This window comes from Podarcis tiliguerta (genome assembly GCF_965153285.1).
Source record: "Podarcis tiliguerta genome assembly, chromosome: 12".
Classification (NCBI taxonomy): domain Eukaryota; kingdom Metazoa; phylum Chordata; class Lepidosauria; order Squamata; family Lacertidae; genus Podarcis; species Podarcis tiliguerta.
The window spans coordinates 7,713,040-7,735,323 of record NC_139545.1 but is presented as its reverse complement, the minus strand read 5'-3'; the positions used below and the strand labels follow the sequence as shown (position 1 = coordinate 7,735,323).

At 44.4% G+C, this 22,284-nt stretch overlaps 1 protein-coding gene across 3 annotated transcripts in view; it reads left to right on the top strand.

Annotated features, from left to right (window-relative positions):
- Positions 1–22,284, top strand: part of ITPRID1 (ITPR interacting domain containing 1) — a 74,444-nt gene that overhangs the window by 18,484 nt on the left and 33,676 nt on the right. For all 3 annotated transcript variants that reach the window (XM_083407012.1, XM_083407011.1, XM_083407013.1), the window contains exons 2-8: positions 7,802–7,976; positions 8,638–8,686; positions 10,860–10,906; positions 11,816–11,867; positions 13,849–13,935; positions 17,121–17,323; positions 19,725–20,290. In XM_083407012.1, coding sequence (XP_083263138.1) covers positions 7,823–7,976; positions 8,638–8,686; positions 10,860–10,906; positions 11,816–11,867; positions 13,849–13,935; positions 17,121–17,323; positions 19,725–20,290 — 1,158 coding nt within the window. In that variant the 5' untranslated portion in view covers positions 7,802–7,822. The remainder of the gene's footprint in view (positions 1–7,801; positions 7,977–8,637; positions 8,687–10,859; positions 10,907–11,815; positions 11,868–13,848; positions 13,936–17,120; positions 17,324–19,724; positions 20,291–22,284) is intronic.

Here is a 22,284-nt window from a genome sequence, read left to right as displayed (position 1 = left end):
CCTTTCTCCCAGATCAACTACAAGAGCAAGACCACAGCTTTAACAAAATGACAGCCCAAACAGGAAGACACATGGGAGCTTTGAAGTGTTCCAGATCCATTCCCTGTTCTCCCAATGAGCAGGGCAGCTGTGGGCAAAATTGCAAAGAAGTACAATAATGATTTTGTCCTCCGTCCTAGAATCTAGTAAGCCTTTAAGCCCAACAGTCGGAATCGCATAATTTCAGTCCGTTAACCATATTAGGGAACATGTATAGTTAGTAAACAAATTGCTAGTTTTGTGAGAAATAACACTTCACTGAAGTGGATAACGCTTTGGCTAAGAGCTCACCTTTGGCAATCTTCTAGAACATGTTGCATATGTAGCAGTTATTTCTAGCTAGAGTGAAACTGAAACCTGACATTTACAGTATCAAAACACATACACACACACACACACACACACACACACAAAACAAAACCCACACAAAAAACAAAACAAACAAAAAACAAACAAAAACAACAGCAGCAACAACAACAAAAACCCTTCCCAAACCTGCATATATCGCCCTTGGGCATCGTGCCGAAGAAGAATCCCGGGGAATTTCGGCTAATTCACAATTTATCCTATCCGAAGGGCGGCTTAGTAAATGACGCCATTCCACCAGAGTTATGCTCGGTGAAGTATGCCACCTTCGATCACGCGGTTAAATTGATCAGGAGTTTTGGTCAAGGGGCGCTTTTGGCAAAGTGCGATATTGAATCGGCTTTCCGCCTTTTGCCGGTGCATATTTCAAGGTAAATATTATGTGGATAAGGCCATGCCAATGGGCTGCTCTGTAGCCTGTTCAGCTTTCGAAACATTTAGCACCTTTTTTTGGATTGGGCCTTAAGATTTAAAACAAATTCCATTGGGGTTACGCACTATTTGGATGACTTTCTCTTCATGGGGAGGTCCGCCTCTGGGGAATGCGCCTCACTGCTGGAGGCCTTTGCGGCCTTGGCGCAGGACTTGGGTGTTCCTCTTGCAGCGGAGAAAACAGAGGGACCCACTACTTGCCTCACGTATCTGGGCATCGAGTTAGCTCAATCCTCCCGCTTACCTGGGGAAAAAATTGACAGCCTTAGGGAAATAATCCGGCCCACCCTTCTGCTAAAAAAGATTACCCTTAGGCAGATCCAGTCCCTATTAGGTCATTTTAACCTTGCTTGCAGGGTGATCTCCCCGGGACGCCCCTTCTGCATCCGCTTGGCCAGGCTGTCAGTAGGCCTCAATCATCCGCACCACAGGGTTAGACTCCCGAAATCGGTCAAGGAAGACCTGGATGTTTGGGGGACCTTCTTAGATAATTATAATGGAGTCTCGCTATGGCAGGATATTCTTAACTTAACTTCAGATTTTCAGGTCCAATCGGATGCGGCAGGGTCGCTAGGTTTTGGTGTGTACTTTAGGGGGTGATGGTGTGCTCAGCGGTGGCCAGCAGGATGGCAGGGCGAGGCTATCACGCGAGACCTGACTTTTCTCGAGTTTTTTCCGATAGTGGTCGCGGTGCACATCTGGACGAAGGAGTTTCAAAATCGTCGGGTATGCTTCAGAACCGACAACCAGGCAGTGGCGAAAATCTTAGAAAGGCAGTCATCTCGATCTACGAGGGTAGCGGCCCTCCTGCGGTCATTCGTGCTCCGGTACCTCGAGTATAACATAATCTTTTCGGCCAAATTTGTACTCAGTATCAATAATAATATTGCGGATGCTTTGTCTCGCTTTCAGATGCCTCGCTTCCGGTCGCTTGCACCTGGAGCGCAACTGTTGCCCGAACCCTTTCCGGAGCACCTGTGGAACGTTGGAGACGCAAAGTGATTAAGGGAGTGTTAGCGTCTATCGCACCTCCACCCTCAGGTCTTACAAGAAGGCCTGGTGCGATTTCCTGGGCTTCAGGATGGGGTTATCCGGTACCGGCCCTTGTGTGCCACCGTCCACCGACGACGTCCTAAGATACCTTTCCCACCTTGATGATCTGGGTCGGGCCCCAAAAACCCTTAAGATTCACGTAGCTGCCATTAGCTTCTTCACCAAAGCCACGTTTTCGTCTGACCCAGGCAGTGACTTCCTAGTTCGCCGAGCCATAGAGGGATGGAGTAGGCTGCAACCTCCTAGGGCCAGGGGCCGTAAGCCTATATCGTATGGCTTACTTTCTCAGATCCGTTTAAATCTGAGGTCCATCTGCTGGTCCAAGTATGAGGCCCGCATGTTCTCCGCAGCATATGCGATTGCATTTTTTGGGGCCCTGCGCGTAGGGGAGGTAGTAGCCGAGGTTAGTGCAAACGGCTCATGGCGCGGCCTTCTAGTGGAAGACGTGCAACTGGGGGATGGGTCCATGTCGGTGCATATACGTCAGTCAAAAACAGACCAGGCGGGTAGGGGAGTGCTGGTGAAGTTGGCAGCATCAGCTGAGAAGGGCCCATGCCCGGTAAAGGACACCAGACGGTTCCTCCACCTCCGGCCTCCCGGCCCGGGCCCGCTGCTGGTACATGCGGATGGGTCCCCTTTACTCAGACACCAGTTCACGAGGGTGCTACGCAGGGCCATTGGTGCTTGTGGGTTACCATCGCACGATTACGCAGCCCATTCCTTCAGGATTGGCGCCGCAACAACAGCGGCTCGTCTGGGCTTGCCAGTAGACAGGATTAAGGAGATGGGCCGTTGGAAATCCGATGCGTATAAAGCCTATATCCATTAGATTGCGTTTACCCATTACTCCGACTTACCGTTCCTCTTTTCCTTTTCATCCTCAGCTGCCGTCAAAAAGATTGTGTGGATTTGTGGCCACAGTATAGTTCACTGGGCCCGCGCAAGTGCGTGTGGTTCTGGCCTCACCACTAACCTTGGGCTGCATCCTGGAGTACGTTGTTTCTGGTTTTCCAGAAGAGGCATGCGTTGGCAGGAGCTTATGCCGTTGTTGAGGGTGAAAGTGGCCACGTTTGGCCCTCCCGACATCCTTATTATTCAATTGGGGGAGAACGACCTTGTTGATAGAAGAACTGCGGACTTGTCATGGAACATTCGAAATGATTTGAATGAGATTGCTGTCTTGTGTCCCGGAACAATGGTGTTCTGGTCCTCCCTCCTGAAGCGGATTGTTTGGCGCGGAGCTTACAGTTGTATGGCCATTGAGAAAATCAGAAAGACTTTGAACCGGGCCGTGTCCCGTTGGGTGCGCTGTCGGAATGGCCAAGTTATTGTGCATGATCGTATTCGGATTGGCAACATGGACTTGTATCGAGATGACGGGGTTCATCTCTCAGACCTGGGGAATGACCTGTGGCTTGACAGCATCATCGGTAGTGTTAGGGATTGGTTGCAGCTGTGAGGGTATTGGCGGCGAGCCTTTGGCTCGTGTGGCGGTTAGGCATTGGATTATGGTGTTGTGGTGTGTTGGAAGGCTAGGTGTGGCCATCGCCTACGCCTTCAATTTTGGGTATTCCGTTAAAGGAATCCGGCGGTCGTGTATTCTGTCCGATGCCTGCTTGGCGGGAGGCCATGGCACGACCCCCGGTGACGTCAGGGGAGAGCCTATAGTTGTATTATCATCAACAGGCTCCGCCCACTGGTGATTCAACCCCTGTGGTGGACATCCAATGCCTAAGCCAATACCTTTTCACTGCTGTAACCAATAAAGTTGTGGCCTTTCCATGCCCATAAACCATATATCACGTGTCCTTGTCTATTCATTTCCACGGTGCGGGGGTCGGGTCCTCGAACCACAAAGACTCTCCTCCCTGAAAGAGAGGGGAGTGGTTGTGGGCGGGAGCCCGAGCACCGCCCCTAGCAGGGGGCAACCGCCCCCTGCTTTCCTAAGCTCACCTGGCTGGCGCCCCGCCCACCAGCCGGCACCCAATCGGGTGCCGCTGGGGGGGCGTGTCCAGCTAACCTTAAATCGAAGCGCCAGCCCTCTCCCCGGCCTCTTTCCTCCTCGTCTCGCCGAGAGTCACCCACCCTCCACTCCCTTTAGCTTAGGGCCTCGGCCTTGCTATGGACCTTAGGTTGGTCGCCCTGGTTAGTCGGGGGGCCTGGTAGGAGTTTTTCCGCATGGCAGTAGGCCATGAGGTTTTTTCGCCTACCTCGTAGCAATCGTCACAACTTTCGTGGTATTGGTGGGTAGGTTAGGCATTGGATTATGGTGTTGTGGTGTGTTGGAAGGCTAGGTGTGGCCATCGCCTACGCCTTCAATTTTGGGTATTCCGTTAAAGGAATCCGGCGGTCGTGTATTCTGTCCGATGCCTGCTTGGCAGGAGGCCATGGCACGACCCCCGGTGACGTCAGGGGAGAGCCTATAGTTGTATTATCATCAACAGGCTCCGCCCACTGGTGATTCAACCCCTGTGGTGGACATCCAATGCCTAAGCCAATACCTTTTCACTGCTGTAACCAATAAAGTTGTGGCCTTTCCATGCCCATAAACCATATATCACGTGTCCTTGTCTATTCATTTCCACGGTGCGGGGGTCGGGTCCTCGAACCACAAGTATTATATCCATGGCACAGTCTCTGTAACATTTACATTTCTTAGCACATGTCTTAATGTTTTTAGTTGTTCTAAAATCTTCTTTAGGACGCGGGTGGCACTGTGGGTTAAAGCCTCAGCGCCTAGGACTTGCCGATCGAAAGGTCGGCGGTTCGAATCCCCGCGGTGGGGTGCGCTCCCGTCGTTCGGTCCCAGCGCCTGCCAACCTAGCAGTTCGAAAGCACTCCCGGGTGCAAGTAGATAAATAGGGACTGCTTACCAGCGGGAAGGTAAACAGCGTTCCGTGTGCTGCGCTGGCTCGCCAGATGCAGCTTGTCACACTGGCCATGTGACCCGGAAGTGTCTGCGGACAGCGCTGGCCCTGGCCTCTTAAGTGAGATGAGCGCACAACCCTAGAGTCTGTCAAGACTGGCCCGTACGGGCAGGGGTACCTTTACCTTTACCTTAAAATCTTCTTTGCTACTGCTTCTGATATGCTAAGATAACTCTTGTTGACACTACGTCAACTTTTCTATGCTGATACAGTGGTACCTCAGGTTACATACGCTTCAGGTTACAGACTCCGTTAACCCAGAAATAGTACCTCAGGCTAAGAACTTTGCTTCAGGATGAGAACAGAAATCGTGTGGCGGTGGCGTGGCAGGAGCAAGAGGCCCCATTAGCTAAAGTGGTGCTTCAGGTTAAGAACCGTTTCAGGTTAAGAACAGACCTCCAGAACAAATTAAGTACTTAACCCGAGGTACCACTGTAATTCCTAATACTATTGATGTAGTTCTGCTGTCACACGATTGATTCACACAATCCTTTCTATGTACAGAAAAAGAACTTGGCAGGTAACGTGTAGATCAAATTTGCTTGTAAGGGAGGTGATTACCCAGGACTCTATAAACATTTCAGTCGATGTCAACATTTTGTTGCGTCATTGCCACAGAGGTTTCCAGTTACACCAGGGGCTGTCAACCTAGTCCCTACCACCCACTAGTGGGCGTTTCAGGGTTCTAGGTGGGTGGTAGGGGGTACTACGGCACAAGCTGAATCCTCCTTCCATCGAGCACTGGTGGGCAGTAAGGAAATTTGACCATCAGGAAAGATGCATTAGTGGGCGGTAGGTATAAAAAGGTTGACTACCCCTGAGTTACACTAAGACAGTACACTACAGTTAAAAAACAGGCAGTCAGAAAACATTGTAAGGACCCTGTGAATTCTGCTTTAGATAGCTGGTTATTCAGGTTGATGACATTGTCCCATTTAGTTTTCTGATTCTTTTCTAGAACTCTCCTTGTACCAGCTGCTTTATTCACACTGTTAATTTTTTCTTAAGACGTTTGCATCTATTGTGCATCCCCATTCCATACCCTCCAACATTTCTCCAATGGAAATAGGGATGCCCTATTCATTTATTATTATTGTTGTTGTTGTTGTTGTCTACGTGGGGCTGCCCTTGAGACTGACCCAGAAACTCCAGCGGGTGCAGAATGCTGCAGCGAGACTCCTTACGGGGTCTTCGCTGCGAGATCACATTCATCCGGTGCTATACCAGCTGCACTGGCTCCCGGTGGAGTACAGGATCAGGGTTAAGGTGCTGGTTTTAACCTTTAAAGCCCTATACGGCCTAGGACCCTCGTACCTACGGGACCGCCTCTCCTGGTATGCCCCACAGAGGAACTTACGGTCTTCAAATAAAAACATCTTGAGGGTCCCAGGCCATAGAGAGGTTAGGCTGGCCTCAACCAGAGCCAGGGCTTTTTCAGCTGCGGCTCCAACCTGGTGGAACGCTCTGTCACAAGAGACTAGGGCCCTGCAAGACTTGACATCTTTCTGCAGGGCCTGCAAGACAGAGCTGTTCCACCAGGCCTTTGGTCAGGGTGCAGCCTGACTCCCTCCTTTGGCAATCTTTACAAAACTTTAGTTTATGGTTGCCATCAATTTTGAATTTGATCTTAATTAATTTTTTATAATGTTTTATAATGTTGCACTATTTTAGTGTTGTTAGCCGCCCTGAGCCCGGCTTCGGCTGGGGAGGGCGGGATATAAATAAAAATTTATTATTATTATTATTATTGTTGTTGTTGTTATCCGACCATCTGATGGGGCAACCAGTTGCCCCAGTCACTCTGGGTGGCTTCCAACATGTATAAAAACATAATTAAACATTACAAAACTTCCCTATACAAGGCTGCCTTCCCTTCAGATGTCTTCTAAAAGTTGTATACTTATCTCATCGGCTTGGATGGCAAAACTCCATACCTTCCAACATCTCTCTGATGAAAATATTGATGTCCTAAGGAAAAACGGGATGTTCCAGGATCAAATCAGAAACTGGGATGACTTCTGTAAATCCGGGACTATCCCTGGAAAATAAGGACACTGGTAGGGTCTGTCATTCTTCCTTCCCACTTTGCAGTTGTTTTGAGGCTGAGGGCTTCTTCTGTAGGCAATTGTCATTTCCAATGTATCCTGAGGCTGATTCAGATACAAAATTAAACCTTTTCTTAGGTTACATTAATGAGCCTTCAAGGAGCCTCTATTCTTTCCTGGTTTTCAAAACCCCATAGTTTGCCGCCTTGTTCAAATCAATAACTTGTGGTTTGTGCTTGCCTTGTAAACCCACTTTAGAAACCAGATTTTATGCTGGTGAGTCTCAAACTGAGAAAGGAGGGAGTTGGAGCGCGTGTGTGAGCCAAAGGCGGCATGAATCTTCATTCATAAAATATCAGATCAGCCTAGTGAATTGGTGTGGTTGTCCCATGGATACTACGAGCACTTTTTCCTCAACACTCAGCCAAGTGGTGTAAGAGCTTTTTATCTCAGCCAGCTTTGGGCGGCTGACATTAAGTTGATGGGATGGGGTTTCAATATTTCTCCTGATTAGCCTCAAGGCTGCCGTTTAGTGAGAGTGGGGCAGGTGACTTCCCCATGTTTCTGACCACAGGAGATTATTCTTCAGGAGTGTTTTACACATCTGGCAAAGCTCACTGGTTCTATGCTCCAAGTTAATTAACAATGAAACAATTGTTTAAACAATTAAATGGACCCAACTGCTAGGGTATGTACACCAGAGGGCACAAATACCTGTGCTTCAAAAAAGAAGGAAGGAAGGAAGGAATAGAAAACGAAAAAAGAGAGGGGGGGGCTCCTGTTTGTTTTGTGTTGATAACATTTTTATAGATTATATGAGCAAGCTCTGCTCTTTTACCTACAGCTCTTCCTCCCCACAACTTCTTCAGCTTCATCCAGGGTTGTCAATCATTCATTCACTAGATTAAACTGATCTTCGTTCTGTCTTTTCTTAAAAAGCCGTTTCATTTTTACACTGAGATGTTCTCGGAATCCCACCGCCATGGAACCAATATTGACACTGAAAAGAAGAGAGGACTGCTTTCATCAACCCAAATGTCATGGACGCAACTGGGTGAAGATTTTCCAGCTCCAAAAGCTGTGGTAGACAAGCCTCTTTCTCCACCACAACTTGGTAAGAGGTTCTATGAGGTGTTTTAAGATCTTAGTATCTAAAGGTCCTTTATCTTCCTCACTTGGGAGCCAATTTGGTATGGAATGAAAATCAGAAGCATTGTGGTGGCCATCCTATTCATATTTAGCTGGGAGTAAGTCCCACTGGACTATATGGGGCTTATTCTAAGTAGACATGTATTGACTTGTACTCTGTGTCACGTTGGTGGACTCCATGACATGATTCTTTCCCATACTCATGCTTTCCTAGTTTCTGGAAGGAGTGAGACTGCAGTGTGAAGGAACCTCCTTAGGGCCTGTAGATGTTCTCATTGTGCAGTGATGTTCTTGTGCATTGTCTACAGATGAAACCTTCAGACTCATATTTCAAACAATACATAACAGTTATGCAGTAGATAGTTGTGTTGCTTCATTGGCAGGGTGGGGGGAATCAAACAGCCACAGTATGGCAATTGAGTTGTTTGGTCACATTCTAGCCAAATAGACATGAGAAGACACAGGTTCACATCCTGTCACATCAGTAACTATGAAACTTTGTGGTTGGTTCTGGGCCAGATACAATCTGTTTGCCTAACCAACCTTGCAGATGTTGTGAGAATAAAATGGAGGGGAAGAAAGAACCATAAGAAAATAAGTAATATTCTGCTGTGTCTAATTTTTAGTGGACCACAAAGAAAAAAACCTTTGCAACTGGATGGACTCTGGTTTCTAGTAAGTATGAGCAGTCCTGAATAGCATGATCAATTTTAAAAAACTAATCCTTGCAATTGTATGGATAAAGTGTTTCAATATAAAGAGCCAACTGTACATCTAATAATGAGATGATTGGAGTGGATAAAAATCTCATACACACACACACACAGAGAGAGAGAGAGAGAGAGAGAGAGAGAGAGGTTGTTGTTTTTTAAGGAAATACCTTGTCTCTTTTAAACAATAAGCTTCATAACAAATGATCTAGTCATAAACGTATTGGTACTAGACACATGGATACGTTCTATGTAGATGAAGAAACATGGATATTTACCAAACATAGGCATTTCATTTCCATCCACACACTTTAGCTCAAGCGTCTAGATTACGTCTCCCAGTAGCTTCGTTTATGGACACAGGGGACCAAATGGGATTCTGAAACACCCCACAGACCAAAGACCATAGAATGGGACATAAGTCCTTCAGCATTCCTCAACACAGGTTATCCACCCATGTGGCCAAGGCCAGTTCTGTCCCCAAGCCACATTAGATATCAGACAGGAATGCCTCCAAAAAAAGCAGTATAATCCCCCAAAGACCACCTTTTCCACTACCTTACTCAAGGGTGGAACATAAAATACTGGCCAATAGTAGTCCATAATGAGAGCATCCACATTTGTTTTCTGTTTTCTTAACAAGAGTCTTACAGCAGACTCTCGTTTCCATCACCCAAATTACTTGAAATCCCCCCATTTTGCTGATTGTCAGTGGGATAACAACATGAGGAAGCATCTTGGCTCAACCTCATGAGAGAAAGACTCTCAGAAACAATTCACCAGGGCAGTAGTCTAGTTGTATGAATGCGTTTCTGCCCCAACGCCCTGAATCTGTTCCCAGACAGCTGCCACCTGTCTGCTTTCTAACAACCAATCCAGGAGTGGTACTACCTTTTCATCTCCTCCCCCTTAGTCTCCACGTGACTCTTGTTGTATTCAGCAGGGAGCACCTCTCATTGATTCAAGCTCCTCCTAGTGCAAATCTCTGTGCCATCTGGTTTCCAGTCCCCATGGACGCCAGCCAGCACTGCGCTGGGGGGGGGGGGAACATGTTTTATTCATCCTGGTCAATGAATCAGAAAGAACTTTTCAAAAACTACCCTTACCAGAGTTCATAGGAACAGGAGCATCTTAGAATGTGGAAGCAGGTTAAAAGCACCCTTCAACGTTGACCTTGAATGCTGTTTTATCTCCTGCCACCTTAGCAGCTAAAGAAGGGAAGGGAAGGGCATTGGTGGAAATTATGGCTGCCCTGAATCTTTCTGAGCTGAAAGGGTTTATATGCTATTCATAATAAATTAGGGATTTCTGAAAGGAGGGAGGTAGTTTCCCAAGAGCACACACATTTCCTAAATAACCTGTATTCCTAATAACCAGCAGCCTTTATTTTTTTATGAAACTTTTACAGTGGTGCCCCGCAAGACGAATGCCTCGCAAGACAGAAAACCCGCTAGACGAAAGAGTTTTCCGTTTTGGAGGTGCTTCGCAAAACGAATTTGCTATGGGCTTGCTTCGCAAGACGAAAATGTCTTGCGATTCCTGGGTTTTTTTTCCCTCCCCCCCCCTTTTTTCCCAAGCCCCTAAGCCGCTTAACAGCTGATCTAAGCCGCTTATCAGCTGATCTAAGCCGCTAATAGCCTTTTAGCAGCTAATCCGCTAATCCCTTAAGCCTTTAATAGCCGCTAATAGCCTTTTAGCAGCTAATCCGCTAATCCCTTAAGCCTTTAATAGCCGCTAATAGCCGCTAAACCGCTAATAGCGCTAATAGCGCTAATCCGCTAATGGGCTTGCTTCGCAAGACAAAAAAACCGCAAGACGAAGAGACTTGCGGAACGGATTCTTTTCGTCTTGCGAGGCACCACTGTATTAGCATTTTGTCTTAATAGGCAAACGTCCTGGATTAATGGTCATCCAGGAACTAGGATTATATATATATATATAAAATGTTAAACTATCAAGTAGAATAATATAGAGAAACTATATCAGACTGGCAAACTTCCTAAGCAGTCACAAAGAATCTCTTCTGTTAGAAAGGATCCTTGCCACATCTGTTTTGTAAATAAGTGGATCAGAGTTCTGGATATTTAATCCTCCCTCTTGAACGGCAACAACCAGTTTCCCCACCTTTCTTTTGACAGCTTATCTGAAAGCGAAGATCTTCAAGAAAGCCAAGGCAAAGCAGCAGGTAAGGAAACACTTGGACTTTATTTGACAATAATGCGGTACAGGAAGGGTGCCTAAAGTAGGTCATTAGAAATCCTTGGAGAAACATTGCACCATTCATTTAATCATGATTCAGAGCAAACATTTGCTTAATCAGACAAACACTGACTCTTTAGAATTACATGTAGGAAGAGCAGAGGCCAAAACCATGGGGCAAATCTGAGTAAACAAAGAAAGGGCATTACGTCAATGACTTGCTAACTAGTTTTCTGTCCCATTTCTAACCGAGCTCACAATGTTTTCAAACTATTTCTTTCACATTCCATGTTCCTTTTTCTGCTGTTTTTGAGTTTTGGATCCTTCCTTGTACCACTTTTAAACTGCAAATTGATAACCGCAGATACAATTAACTTCACGTCAGTGAAAAAGTGTTCAGTAATTCAAGTTGCTAGTCACGTTGTGTTTTTTCACAGTAACATTGTCACTATATTCATATACTGAACTGTTTTATAGAGTTATTACTTCAAATCCAATGTATCACCCGAAGTGCTTAAACAGCCAGATGTAGTCACACTCAGCTTCTGTAATTCTGTCCGAAAATCAACTTATTCAGCTTCAGGGATCCCAGCTGTAAAGCTTCATGGTCTGGAATACATTTACAAGGCTCCACATGTCATCCAAGTGTGCAAGAAGATTCAGGGCGTGTGGTCTGGAATTTGGTTTTGTAGAACCGAAATAACTGTTTCAACTAGGCTAGATCCAATCTGGAGGTTTTTTTGTTTCTATGAATTAATAACTTTTGTCATCCCTTTATCTCCTTTGCAAAAAAAACATACCTGGTCATGCAGTGAAGTTCAAATCTTGATTTTAAAAATCCTGCCTGTTGGATTTAAGGAAAAATTAAATATCAATGAATTCTGTTTCTTTGCAGCTCTTTCACCTCCCTCAGGAATGGCCCAAATGACCGTGCAAAATTACATGCGGTAGGTTCATGTATGGTGTTTGGGTGCATGTTGTGAGCTATTCACTTCTACACTTCAAAATTCAGTGAAGGCAGTGCAATTAATTGTGAAGGGAAGCTTTCGATGTCTGAACTGTAGGGTGGCAGGAAGAATATTTGTTAGCTTAATGATGACATCTACATTTCCCTAGTATTACGCTAAATGTGATGTGTATAATTAGCCAGAATTGTATGTGGGTGTAAATGCGAAATATTCACGCTAAAATATGGAGCAATCTTTCATGCTAACACAAGCTAGTAACAAGGAGGGTTCTGCACTCTGATGCGTAGATCTCTCCAACGGGATGTGAGTAAAAACAGGGTTGAGGCGCACAGTCCGATGTTCCTACATGTAAGTAACCCATTGTGCAACGGTCACATGAGGGAACAGTCAGACGAACCTGGCTGTACACATAGACAGCTGGCAGCCATTTCTCTAATTGTAGTAGAAAAAAGACAGTCACGGAAACCGAAAACTACACAAAACAAATGAAATACCGTGAAAATCCCTGAAACGAGAAGTAATCGGCTAGAAATATTATCTTATAGAATTAAACTAAATAACAAAAATCACAAAGTTTAAGGAAAAAATCCAAACAACTTAGAATTGAACAAAGCCTTAACGGGATGCAGGCTACAAACCTCGTTTCACTGAACCATTCAGTTTCCTCAGAAGGAAATAGAGAAATCATAAACCTTAAATGATTTTAAACAAACTCGAAAACAGGACTGAAACGCTCCCCTGAGTTTACAAAAAAAGTTTGAAAACCTCAATAGCAAGTTTAAGACACAGCCCTATCTAAAGCAAGCCAAGCAGTTGTGATAAGGAGTTGAGGACCCGGCTGTGAAAACTCTAGTATTGCCCTTACAAAAAGGTTTTAAAAAACCTACATAGTACAAATTCAAAAAACAGAATACTAAGATAAGCTGTTTTAGATTTTAAACAAACTCAGCTACCTTGTCCCCTCCCCTCAGTAACTGACAGTGACATGTGCCATTGGGAAGCCAAGTCAACAACACACACGGTCTGTGCCACCCTGCTACTGCTTCCAGGGACTTCTCTGTGGCAGCCCCCAAATTGTGGAACTCCTTTACAGCGGTGCACCTGGCCCCATCATTATTCAGCTTCTACCAAATGCTGAAGACAAACCTCTTTTCCCTTTGTCAGTTAAGGTAGTTTTGTGGGTCCCACCTGTGCCTTTTTGTACCTATACAGTACTAGTTTTGCTTGGGTTTTTTCTTTGTTTTATAATGGTGCAAACCGTTTTACCTGTTTTGAATTGTATGGCTGTATGGTAAAGGGCTGCTTTAAAAGATTCTATAAACAGACAAAACAAAACAAAGCAGGAAAATGCAGGTAGCCAAGTTCTTACTAATTCCTTTATCTTTTTTATGAATTACGTTTTATATATGTTTCCAGGTGATCTAGAAAAACGGACCTCTGGGATAGAGGGCATTTGAGGCGGGGGTTGAGGAGATTGCAGCTCACGCTTTCGTAATCCATTGCCGACAGCAAACTAGTTAACAAGTCGCAGCGAGAAATCTTGACAAAATAAAGATATGAGGGTGTTCCTTCTGGTATTGCTCATTGCATGTTACAGAGATAGAGCTTTATTAAAAGCAGTTATATCTTTCTAGAAAGTAGGTGGTTAGAGAACGTGTGCTCCCCAAAGACTTCCAAAGCTACGCCATCTGTCAAAAGCGAAGAAGCTCTGCCACCTTTATAATTAGCATTTACCGGTACCTAACACCTACATTCTAACACCTCCTGTAACATACTGTTCCTGAGAACAAATGTGTTTGCCACAGTATCATATATGCTCTTCTCCTGAAGAGCTCCGGCAAAGTAACATTTTGAACTAAAAGAAAGATGCAAATGTTTACTCCAGAAAGAAATTATAATGACATCCCAGAGGACCTTGAGTGTAAACAAATTTCATTGTTGCTTTCTCCCACTACTATAGATCCCTGCATCAGTTTTCAGAAATGCCGGTCCTTTCACGATGGAATAGTGCTGGCTCATCCCATTCTCTTCCCAGTGCCCCCAAAAGGTCAGCATCAACCAGATTTCAATGTTTGCGGCTTTCACGGTGCACGGCGCACGCCTCAAATTCGGCTATGCGGGACGGGAAGTTTTTTCTGGTGCTTTGTTTTTCTGCGGAAAATTTTCTGTTTCACAAGTTCATTAGTAGCAACGAACGGCTGCCAATTGCAAATAAATATTGGGCATACTTGGCAGTTTTGATGTGTTTGGCTTTGTTTACTCAATCCGAGTAAAATAAACATGCTAAATTACATCACTCTCAAGGGCAGCAGAAAATGTTCTGATGCGAACTGAAAGAAATTCTGATGCAAATTGCCCTGCTTTCCAACTCAGAATTTCCCAGAAAGCCCGCATTGGTGCTCAAAGAAAATGTTTGTTTGTTTGTTAATTTCATATAATTTACATGCCGCTTGGTTGTAAAAACAAGATAAAAGGTAAAGGGAACCCTGACCATTAGGTCCAGTCATGGCCAACTCTGGGGTTGCAGCGCTCATCTTACTTTATTGGCCGAGGGAGCCAGCGTACAGCTTCCGGGTCATGTGGTCAGCATGACTAAGCTGCTTCTGGCGAACCAGAGCAGCGCACGGAAACGCTGTTTACCTTCCTGCCGGAGTGGTACCTATTTATCTACTTGCACTTTGACATGCTTTTGAACTGCTAGGTTGGCAGGAGCAGGGACCGAGCAACGGGAGCTCACCCCGTCGTGGGGATTCGAACCACCAACCTTCTGATCGGCAAGTCCTAGGCTCTGTGGTTTAACCCACAGCGCCACCCAGACCCACCCAAAAACGGAAAGTGGTTGGACCTAAATAGATATGCACATTTGGTAGATGATGCAGAAGCCATCCCCATGGCCCATTCCAGGTGTGTGTGCATGTGTGCAATTCAATTGTTTCATCTTCCAGCATCAGTGTGCTCTGCCATGGTAACTGACAGCAGTCAAAGCTAGTGAGGATGTGTGGCTGAGCATTTTCCTTTTCAGTGGCTTCACAGCACATGCCAGATTCTCATGGCTCAGTTGCCCCCAAATTCCTCTGAGCTTCAGACCCTGGTTTAGTTATGATTCGCAATGTTCAGAATGTTCTCTGGTTCTCTCCAGGAACAAATTTTTGAAACTTGTAATGCTCACCTTAAATAGGTAAAAGAAGTTAATGGTAAAGGACCCCTGGACGGTTAAGTCCAGTCAAAGCTGACTCTGGTGTTGCGGCGCTCATCTTGCTTTCAGGCCGAGGGCCATCACTCCCGGTCACAGAGATCCATTAATTAGCAGTCTTATCTCTTGAGCGTTACTTGATGTAAGTGCCTCAGCTTCATTCCAATCGTATGTTTCCAATTATAATTCCGAGCTGAAGCTAACCAGCATGCGCTGATTGGAATCAGCATCAGGAAGAGCTGACCGCATCGAGGGCTCGTGCCAAGTGACCGGCACCCCCAGACCTCGGATCTGGGGGTGCATTGTGGACACCGCTGGCAAGGCAGCCCCCCCATCTCCTTGGGGGGGGGGGTAGGAAGACTGCATACTTCCCATAGCAGCCTCTTAATTACCTCGTATGGGTCAGAGAGATGTTATTGTCGGCCATCTTCCAATGCACCACTTGGTGGCCCCCCTATGTTGAGATTTCCATTCCACCTTAAGGAACAGATGTGTATCACATGTCTGTTTACATTCCAGCACAGTATGCTAGGAACTTCTGTTGTGTATAGCTTTTGCTCTGCCCATTCTCTCTGAGATGACATGAGAGAGAGACATGTTTCTTTGTCCTGATTTATGATTAATAAATCTGTAGTTGTAGTATGCTTCCACAAGCCTCACGCCTATTCTGTGTGCGCAGTTCTCTCGCTGATAGAGTGCCCTGGCTTTGAAGCCCAGGTCACTGATTTACGTTGGAGCATGAGCCGATGGAAGGAGACGGCACAGCTGGGGTTTGCCAGCTGGCCTCCTGGCCCTCTGCATGTCGGCCCATGTGTTAGTTTTCTCTGTGTGGTTAGAAGCCGAATTCTGAGGAGGGTTTGGCTCATGCACTGGCCATGAGGCAAAGTTGTCCTGGAGTTGTAGTTCCAGTGTCTTTGAGTGACCAGTATTAAACTGAAGGAGCTGCGCACTGACCATTGTCTACATTACACCCATTGATTGACTGTGTTTCTAGTTTGATTAATTTCAGGGATGAAAACTTAATACATAATGAAACTCCAAAACATTCCTAGGAATCTTCATGACATGAAAGAGAGTTGTACTTAAGTGAGCGTTGGATGGGTGACAAGCAAAATTATTACCTGAAACTCTTGACATGAGTAATGATTATTGAAATGGACATGTGCATTGTTACCTGGGTTGAGTCATTGGGTTGAGGTGAGCTATAAGCCCAAATAAATAAATAAATAAATAAATAAATGTAAACAAATTACTTTTGTAAAGTGTAGTTTATTTATCTGGGAACAAATTTAAAGTTTACTATGTCAATTTAGATTTGTTGGGTGGTAGCTTCTCATAGGCCATTTTGTACTTGTCTAGCTCAGAGATAATGGGACACGGGTGGTGCTGTGGTCTAAACCACAGAGCCTAGGGCTTGCCAATCAGAAGGTTGGCGGTTCGAATCCCTGCAACTGGGTGAGCTCCCGTTGTTCGGTCCCAGCTCCTGCCAACCTAGCAGTTCGAAAGTACATCAAAGTGCAAGTAGATAAATAGGTACCGCTCCGTCGGGAAGGTAAATGGCGTTTCCATGCACTGCTCTGGTTTTTACAGAAGCGTCTTGGTCATGCTGGTCACATGACCTGGAAAAACTGTCTGCAGACAAACGCCGGCTCCCTCGGCCTGTAGAGCAAGATGAGCGTGCAACCCCAGAGTCATCTGTGACTGGACCTAATGGGCAGGGGTGCCTTTACCTTTACCTAGTTCAGAGATAGCCAATATCATCACTTCCAGATTTTGTTGGGCTCCAACTCCCATCAGGCCAAACCAGCATGGCCAGTGGTCAGAGATGATGGTAGATGTAGTACAGCAACATCTGAAGAATACCACATTGATCACTGCTCATCTAGCTCCACAATACAGACATGAGATAGGAAGAGGAAGAAGGAAGAATGATATCCAGTTAAATCGTGCTCAGAGTAGGTCTGGATATATTTTAGCTTAGTTAAATGAAATAACATATCAAGCCAGCAGCATAATTTATGTGGTTGTTTTCTCTATAGTGTCACTGAATGGTTAGATTTCTCGGAAAAAGATCCAGTTGAGATTCTGCTGGATTTGGGGTTTGGTACAGATGAGCCTGACATCTGCACTAAAATCCCTTCCCGGTTCATCAGTTGTGCATCCATAGCTAAAGGAATCAACATCCGGGTCTTCATTGAAGCTCAAAGAAAACGAATGGATATAGAAAGCCCCAATTTATGTGGTAAGTAAATGAAAATAATAGATTTTCTTTTGGGGAACGAGGAAAGGTTTTGGAGAGATGAGCTCATTCTCATGAGTAGAAGGTTTTGCTGAGGGGGGAAAGATCAGGAGAATAAATCTTATCATAACCATCCAACACTTTGAGAGGTTAGTCCAGTGGTCTATTCATTGAAATCAACTGAGGTATCTGCACTTAATAAATATGGCAAGGTATTTTTGGATAGCAGCCAGCTTTGACTGTCTGAAAGGGTCTTCATTATGGCCGCCTCTGATTCAGAATTGCTTTCTATGTAAGCCCATTCAATCAGACTATAGCTGAAAATAATACTCTGCTTCGATAATGAAAGGAGAATCTGACCCACTATATCTATATTGTATAGTATACTGAATTTGTAGTAGTTCCTGTGAGGCTTCAGACCCTCATTGGCTGAGCTAGAATGATGTCAAAAAATGTTCAATCAGAGAAAGAAGCTGTTAGAATGTTCGAAATCTAGTTTCTGTAAGAGAAGAAGAAGTTGTCAGTATGGCTTGCGCTAATATGAATTTCAGTTTGTCGGGCTATTTAGCTTAGGGCCAAGTTGAAATGTAAGAATACAATCTAATGTTGGAATTAAGAAGAATAGAAGATGGAGAATTCACTGCTTATCCTCCTTAAGAGGTCAATTACAATAGATTAACAAACACAACAGGTCAACAAATGTTACTTTAGCCATGTGGAAAATGTGCTTTTCTTTTACTAGCAAAATTGTATAGTAGCTGCTGTTTAAATGGCACAACCACTCAGACAAGGACTGATCGTGTGGACCTTGACCAAAAGCTGAAGTGGTTGGGCCATTTACATGTTATCCCTTTCTACATAGGAGCAGCTCTCAGAAGACTGACTCTTTGGTAGCTTCTAAAAAGGCTCTTTAATATGAGGTGCTTTGTTAGCTTTTAGTTTGTAGAATGTGTGTGGCAGGTAGGGATGGGGAGAAGTTTGATTCAGTTCACATTTAAAGGCAAATTCATACATTTGGAAATAAATGAGAACCAAAGCACACCCATTCTTCAAAATTCACACTTGCTCAAATTTTGAGATACAGTTCTCCAACCAAGCAACGTTTACCAAAAAATAAATAAATCATCTGTTAGGGAAAGGCATACATTAAAATTAATATACAAAAATGCATTATATCAGGGAAAGTTGATTGAAAAGTGTATACAGTAGTCAAAGCTGCATACAAACATGTGCTTATTCAGAGAAATGTTCACTAAAATGTTGATGAATTTTCATGAGGATTATGTGTGCGTGTAAAACCACAAATTGCTGCAGAAATGTGGACGACTGAATTTAATATGGGGGGAAATGAGAAACTGAAAGAACTGAAATCATCAGATCCTTCCATCTTTGGGGCAGGTAAAAAAAATCCTCCCTAGGTGATAATAATATGACTTAGCCCATTTCTGATTTTCAAAGATCAAAGAGCCCCTTTTCTTTTATTCTAAATACCCTAAAATTGACACAGAGGTTTAATATAAATGTGATAAGTGTTAAAGAAAACCTGAAGTGTGTGCTTCAGGGTTTTATCGCTGAGTGAAGCATGGTTAATGAAAAGTCCAAGTCTCTGATTCACCTCTGCAAATACCCAGATTAGACTCAATTAATAGTTCCTTCCAAGATATCTTTATCATGGCACAGGTTCTCTCCTGAGGGCATTTCCCTCGTTGCAATCCATAAATGGTTGGACCATGGGAGTCCTTTTAACAACAGCATGTTCCCCTCTGTCAGGGTTGCTGATGCATGTGTTCTAAGGTTACACATGATTAGGAATGAATGAATCTGCCAATTCTGGTTTCTTGCAGTTTCGTACAGTTCTTCATTTTTCCATTTTTAAGTTTAGTTCACTTCATTTCTACATCAGTCTACATTTTTAAGAGGTCTGCACACAAAAATCATATGCATTTTATTCAGTTTTCCTAATACGTGCAATTTCATAAGCCATTTATCCCAATCGAATGTATTCATTAATATATAACACATCATCATTAATTTATTTATTTCGTATGCATTTTGGGACCCATTTTCCCTAAACACATTTTTGTACACATTTTTGGGGTTGAGAACTGCACCACAAAATTCAAAGAAGGGCAAATTTCAAAGGAATTTCAGTTCTGATTCATAAAATAGAGCTGCCAAACGTTTATCCTACATATAATAGACATATAACTATGTAAAACATGTGTGAAGGCCACAAAGCTCTGTGGCAGCAACCACATTGCAGTGTTAACAATACGATCTGAGTTTAGAGATTTAGCGTTGTCTGTCTTCAGCTTGTTGTATGAAGCCTGGAAGCTTTCTAGGTTTGGTCTGCAACTAAACAAACAAATGCATAAGTTTTGTTTTCATCTGTCTCAAACGTCAGGACGTTTTCGGCAATTGGAAGTCCTGGATCATGTGACTAGCGCCTTTTCTTCTTTGCTGAATGACATCAACACCCTGCATCATAAGTCGGAAGAGAGAACCGGAGAGGAGAATTGTGCAGTGGGCTCTCCAAAGCGGAATCTTGTGGTCACACAGGCAAAGAGGAGGAGAATAGGTCAGCTCCTGAGAAAAGTGTCCAGGCAGACAACAATGCATAGCCCTCAAGTGTACCGAAATGCTGGCACATGCCAGGCCAAAGAAGACAATTCTTCTGTTGATGTGGACCTGCACATGGCAATGCGGACTGGCTTGTCTGAAAACCCTGCCTTGGTCCCTCTGAAAGAAGAACCATTTCCAAGTGAGAAGGAGGCAAAGACTCCACAATCCATAGCAAGTAAACCTTGGGTGTTGCCTCACCTTCCAGTGAAACTGCCTCATCTTCCTTCCACCTCTGAGATGCTCATTAAAGACAGACCACGCAAAGAACCCAATATCCTTTTGACCCATGCGCTCAGGAGAGTGTCTAGCTTCAACTGCAAGCCTTCAGATTCCTTTGAAATGGAGGAGGTAAAACAGATTGCTGTGTGTTGCGCATAGATAGGTGATGGAGGCACAGAGGAAAGTTGGTTTTAGTATACGTCTTATTTTAAAATAGTTCTATGCCACTTTCCAGTCAATGCTTGCCCAAAGTGGCTTATAGCAGTAGAAGTAATAAAGTAAACCATAGATCATTGTTACAAAATATATGAGTCTAGGACTTGCCGATCAGAAGGTCGGTGGTTCGAATCCCCGCGATGGGATTGCTCAGTCCCTGCTCCTGCCAACCTAGCAGTTCGAAAGCACGTCAAAGTGCAAGTAGATAAATAGGTACCGATCTGGCAGGAAGGTAAACAGCGTTTCCGTGCACTGCTCTGGTTCACCAGAAGCGGCTTAGTCATGCTGGCCACATGACCTGGAAGCTGTACCCCAGCTCCCTCGGCCAATAAAGCGAGATGAGCGCCGCAACCCCAGAGTCGTCCACGACTGGACCTAATGGTCAGGGGTCCCTTTACCTTTACCTTTATATAAAAGAATAAAACCCATCCAATGAATTAGAAATCCATAGGCCATGAAACATAACTCTAGACCCAGCCCATCCAGTGTCAATTTCATTTTACAACAACAACAACAACAATAATAATAATAATAATAATAATTTATTATTTATACCCCGCCCATCTGGCTGGGCTTCCCCAGACACTCTGGGCAGAATCCAAAAAAATATTAAAATACTGTAATACATTAAACATTAAAAGCTTCCCTAAACAGGGCTGCCTTCAGATGTCTTCTAAAAGTCTGGTGGTTGTTTTTCTCTTTGACATCTAGTGGGAGGGCATTCCACAGGGCGGGTGCACCTACTGAGAAGGCCCTCTGCCTGGTTCCCTGTAACTTGGCTTCTCGCAGTGAGGGAACCGCCAGAAGGCCCTCGGCGCTGGACCTCAGTGTCCGGGCTGAACAATGGGGGTGGAGACGCTCCTTCAGGTATACTGGACCGAGGCCATTTAGGGTTTTAAAGGTCAGCACCAACACTTTGAATTGTGCTCGGAAACGTATTACCAGTCTTCAGTTCATCACATTTCTGTATCAATTTGTGATTTTGTCAGGAAGTCCTGAAACAATCCTCCTTTTTGTAAGTAATTTCTCCTTATATGATGAATGCTTATGCTGTTTTCACCAATATATGCACACTTAGGCACATTCCTCACCCCTCCAATATACCAATTTTTGTACACAATTTTTTTTGTTTGTTGAAGTGTGTAGATTTCAAATAATAGGTAAGTTTTGGTTCATCACATTGTTTGGAGAAGGGCAAGTCAGGAAGAAAGAAAACCATATTTCTCCATTCTGTAGTGGAGAGTGGTGACTGGAAGCTTGGAAGTTGGTTACAAGTCTTGCCAGCTTGTTCACCAAGCAGAAGTTTAGAAATAGTATGCCATTTGGGGATTGATGTGATACTAGCAACATCCTTGTTTTTAGATGCTAGCCTGTGAGCATTATAGTATGACATGATCACTGAATGATTATTTCCTATCATTAGCTATGCAAGCTAATTTTGGGTCGTTATGGGTTCGGGTGTTTATGAGAGATGTGTTTATGATATAAAGTGTGAAGAGGGCAATATTTTCAAGCAGTTTGATAATAATAATAATAATAATAATAATAATAATAATAATAATAATTTATTATTTATACCCCGCCCATCTGGCTGGGTTTCCCCAGCCACTCTGGGCGGCTTCCAAAAGAATATTAAAATACTGTGATACATCAGGGCTGCCTTCAGATGTCTTCTAAAAGTCTGGTAGTTGTTGTTCTCTTTGACATCTGGTGGGAGGGCGTTCCACAGGGAGGGCGCCACTACCAAGAAGGCCCTCTGCCTGGTTCCCTGTAACTTGGCTTCTCGCAGTGAGGGAACTGCCAGAAGGCTCTCGGTGCTGGACCTCAGTGTCCGGGTAGGGCGATGGGGGTGGAGACGCTCCTTCAGATATACTGGACCGAGGCCGTTTAGGGCTTTAAAGGTCAGC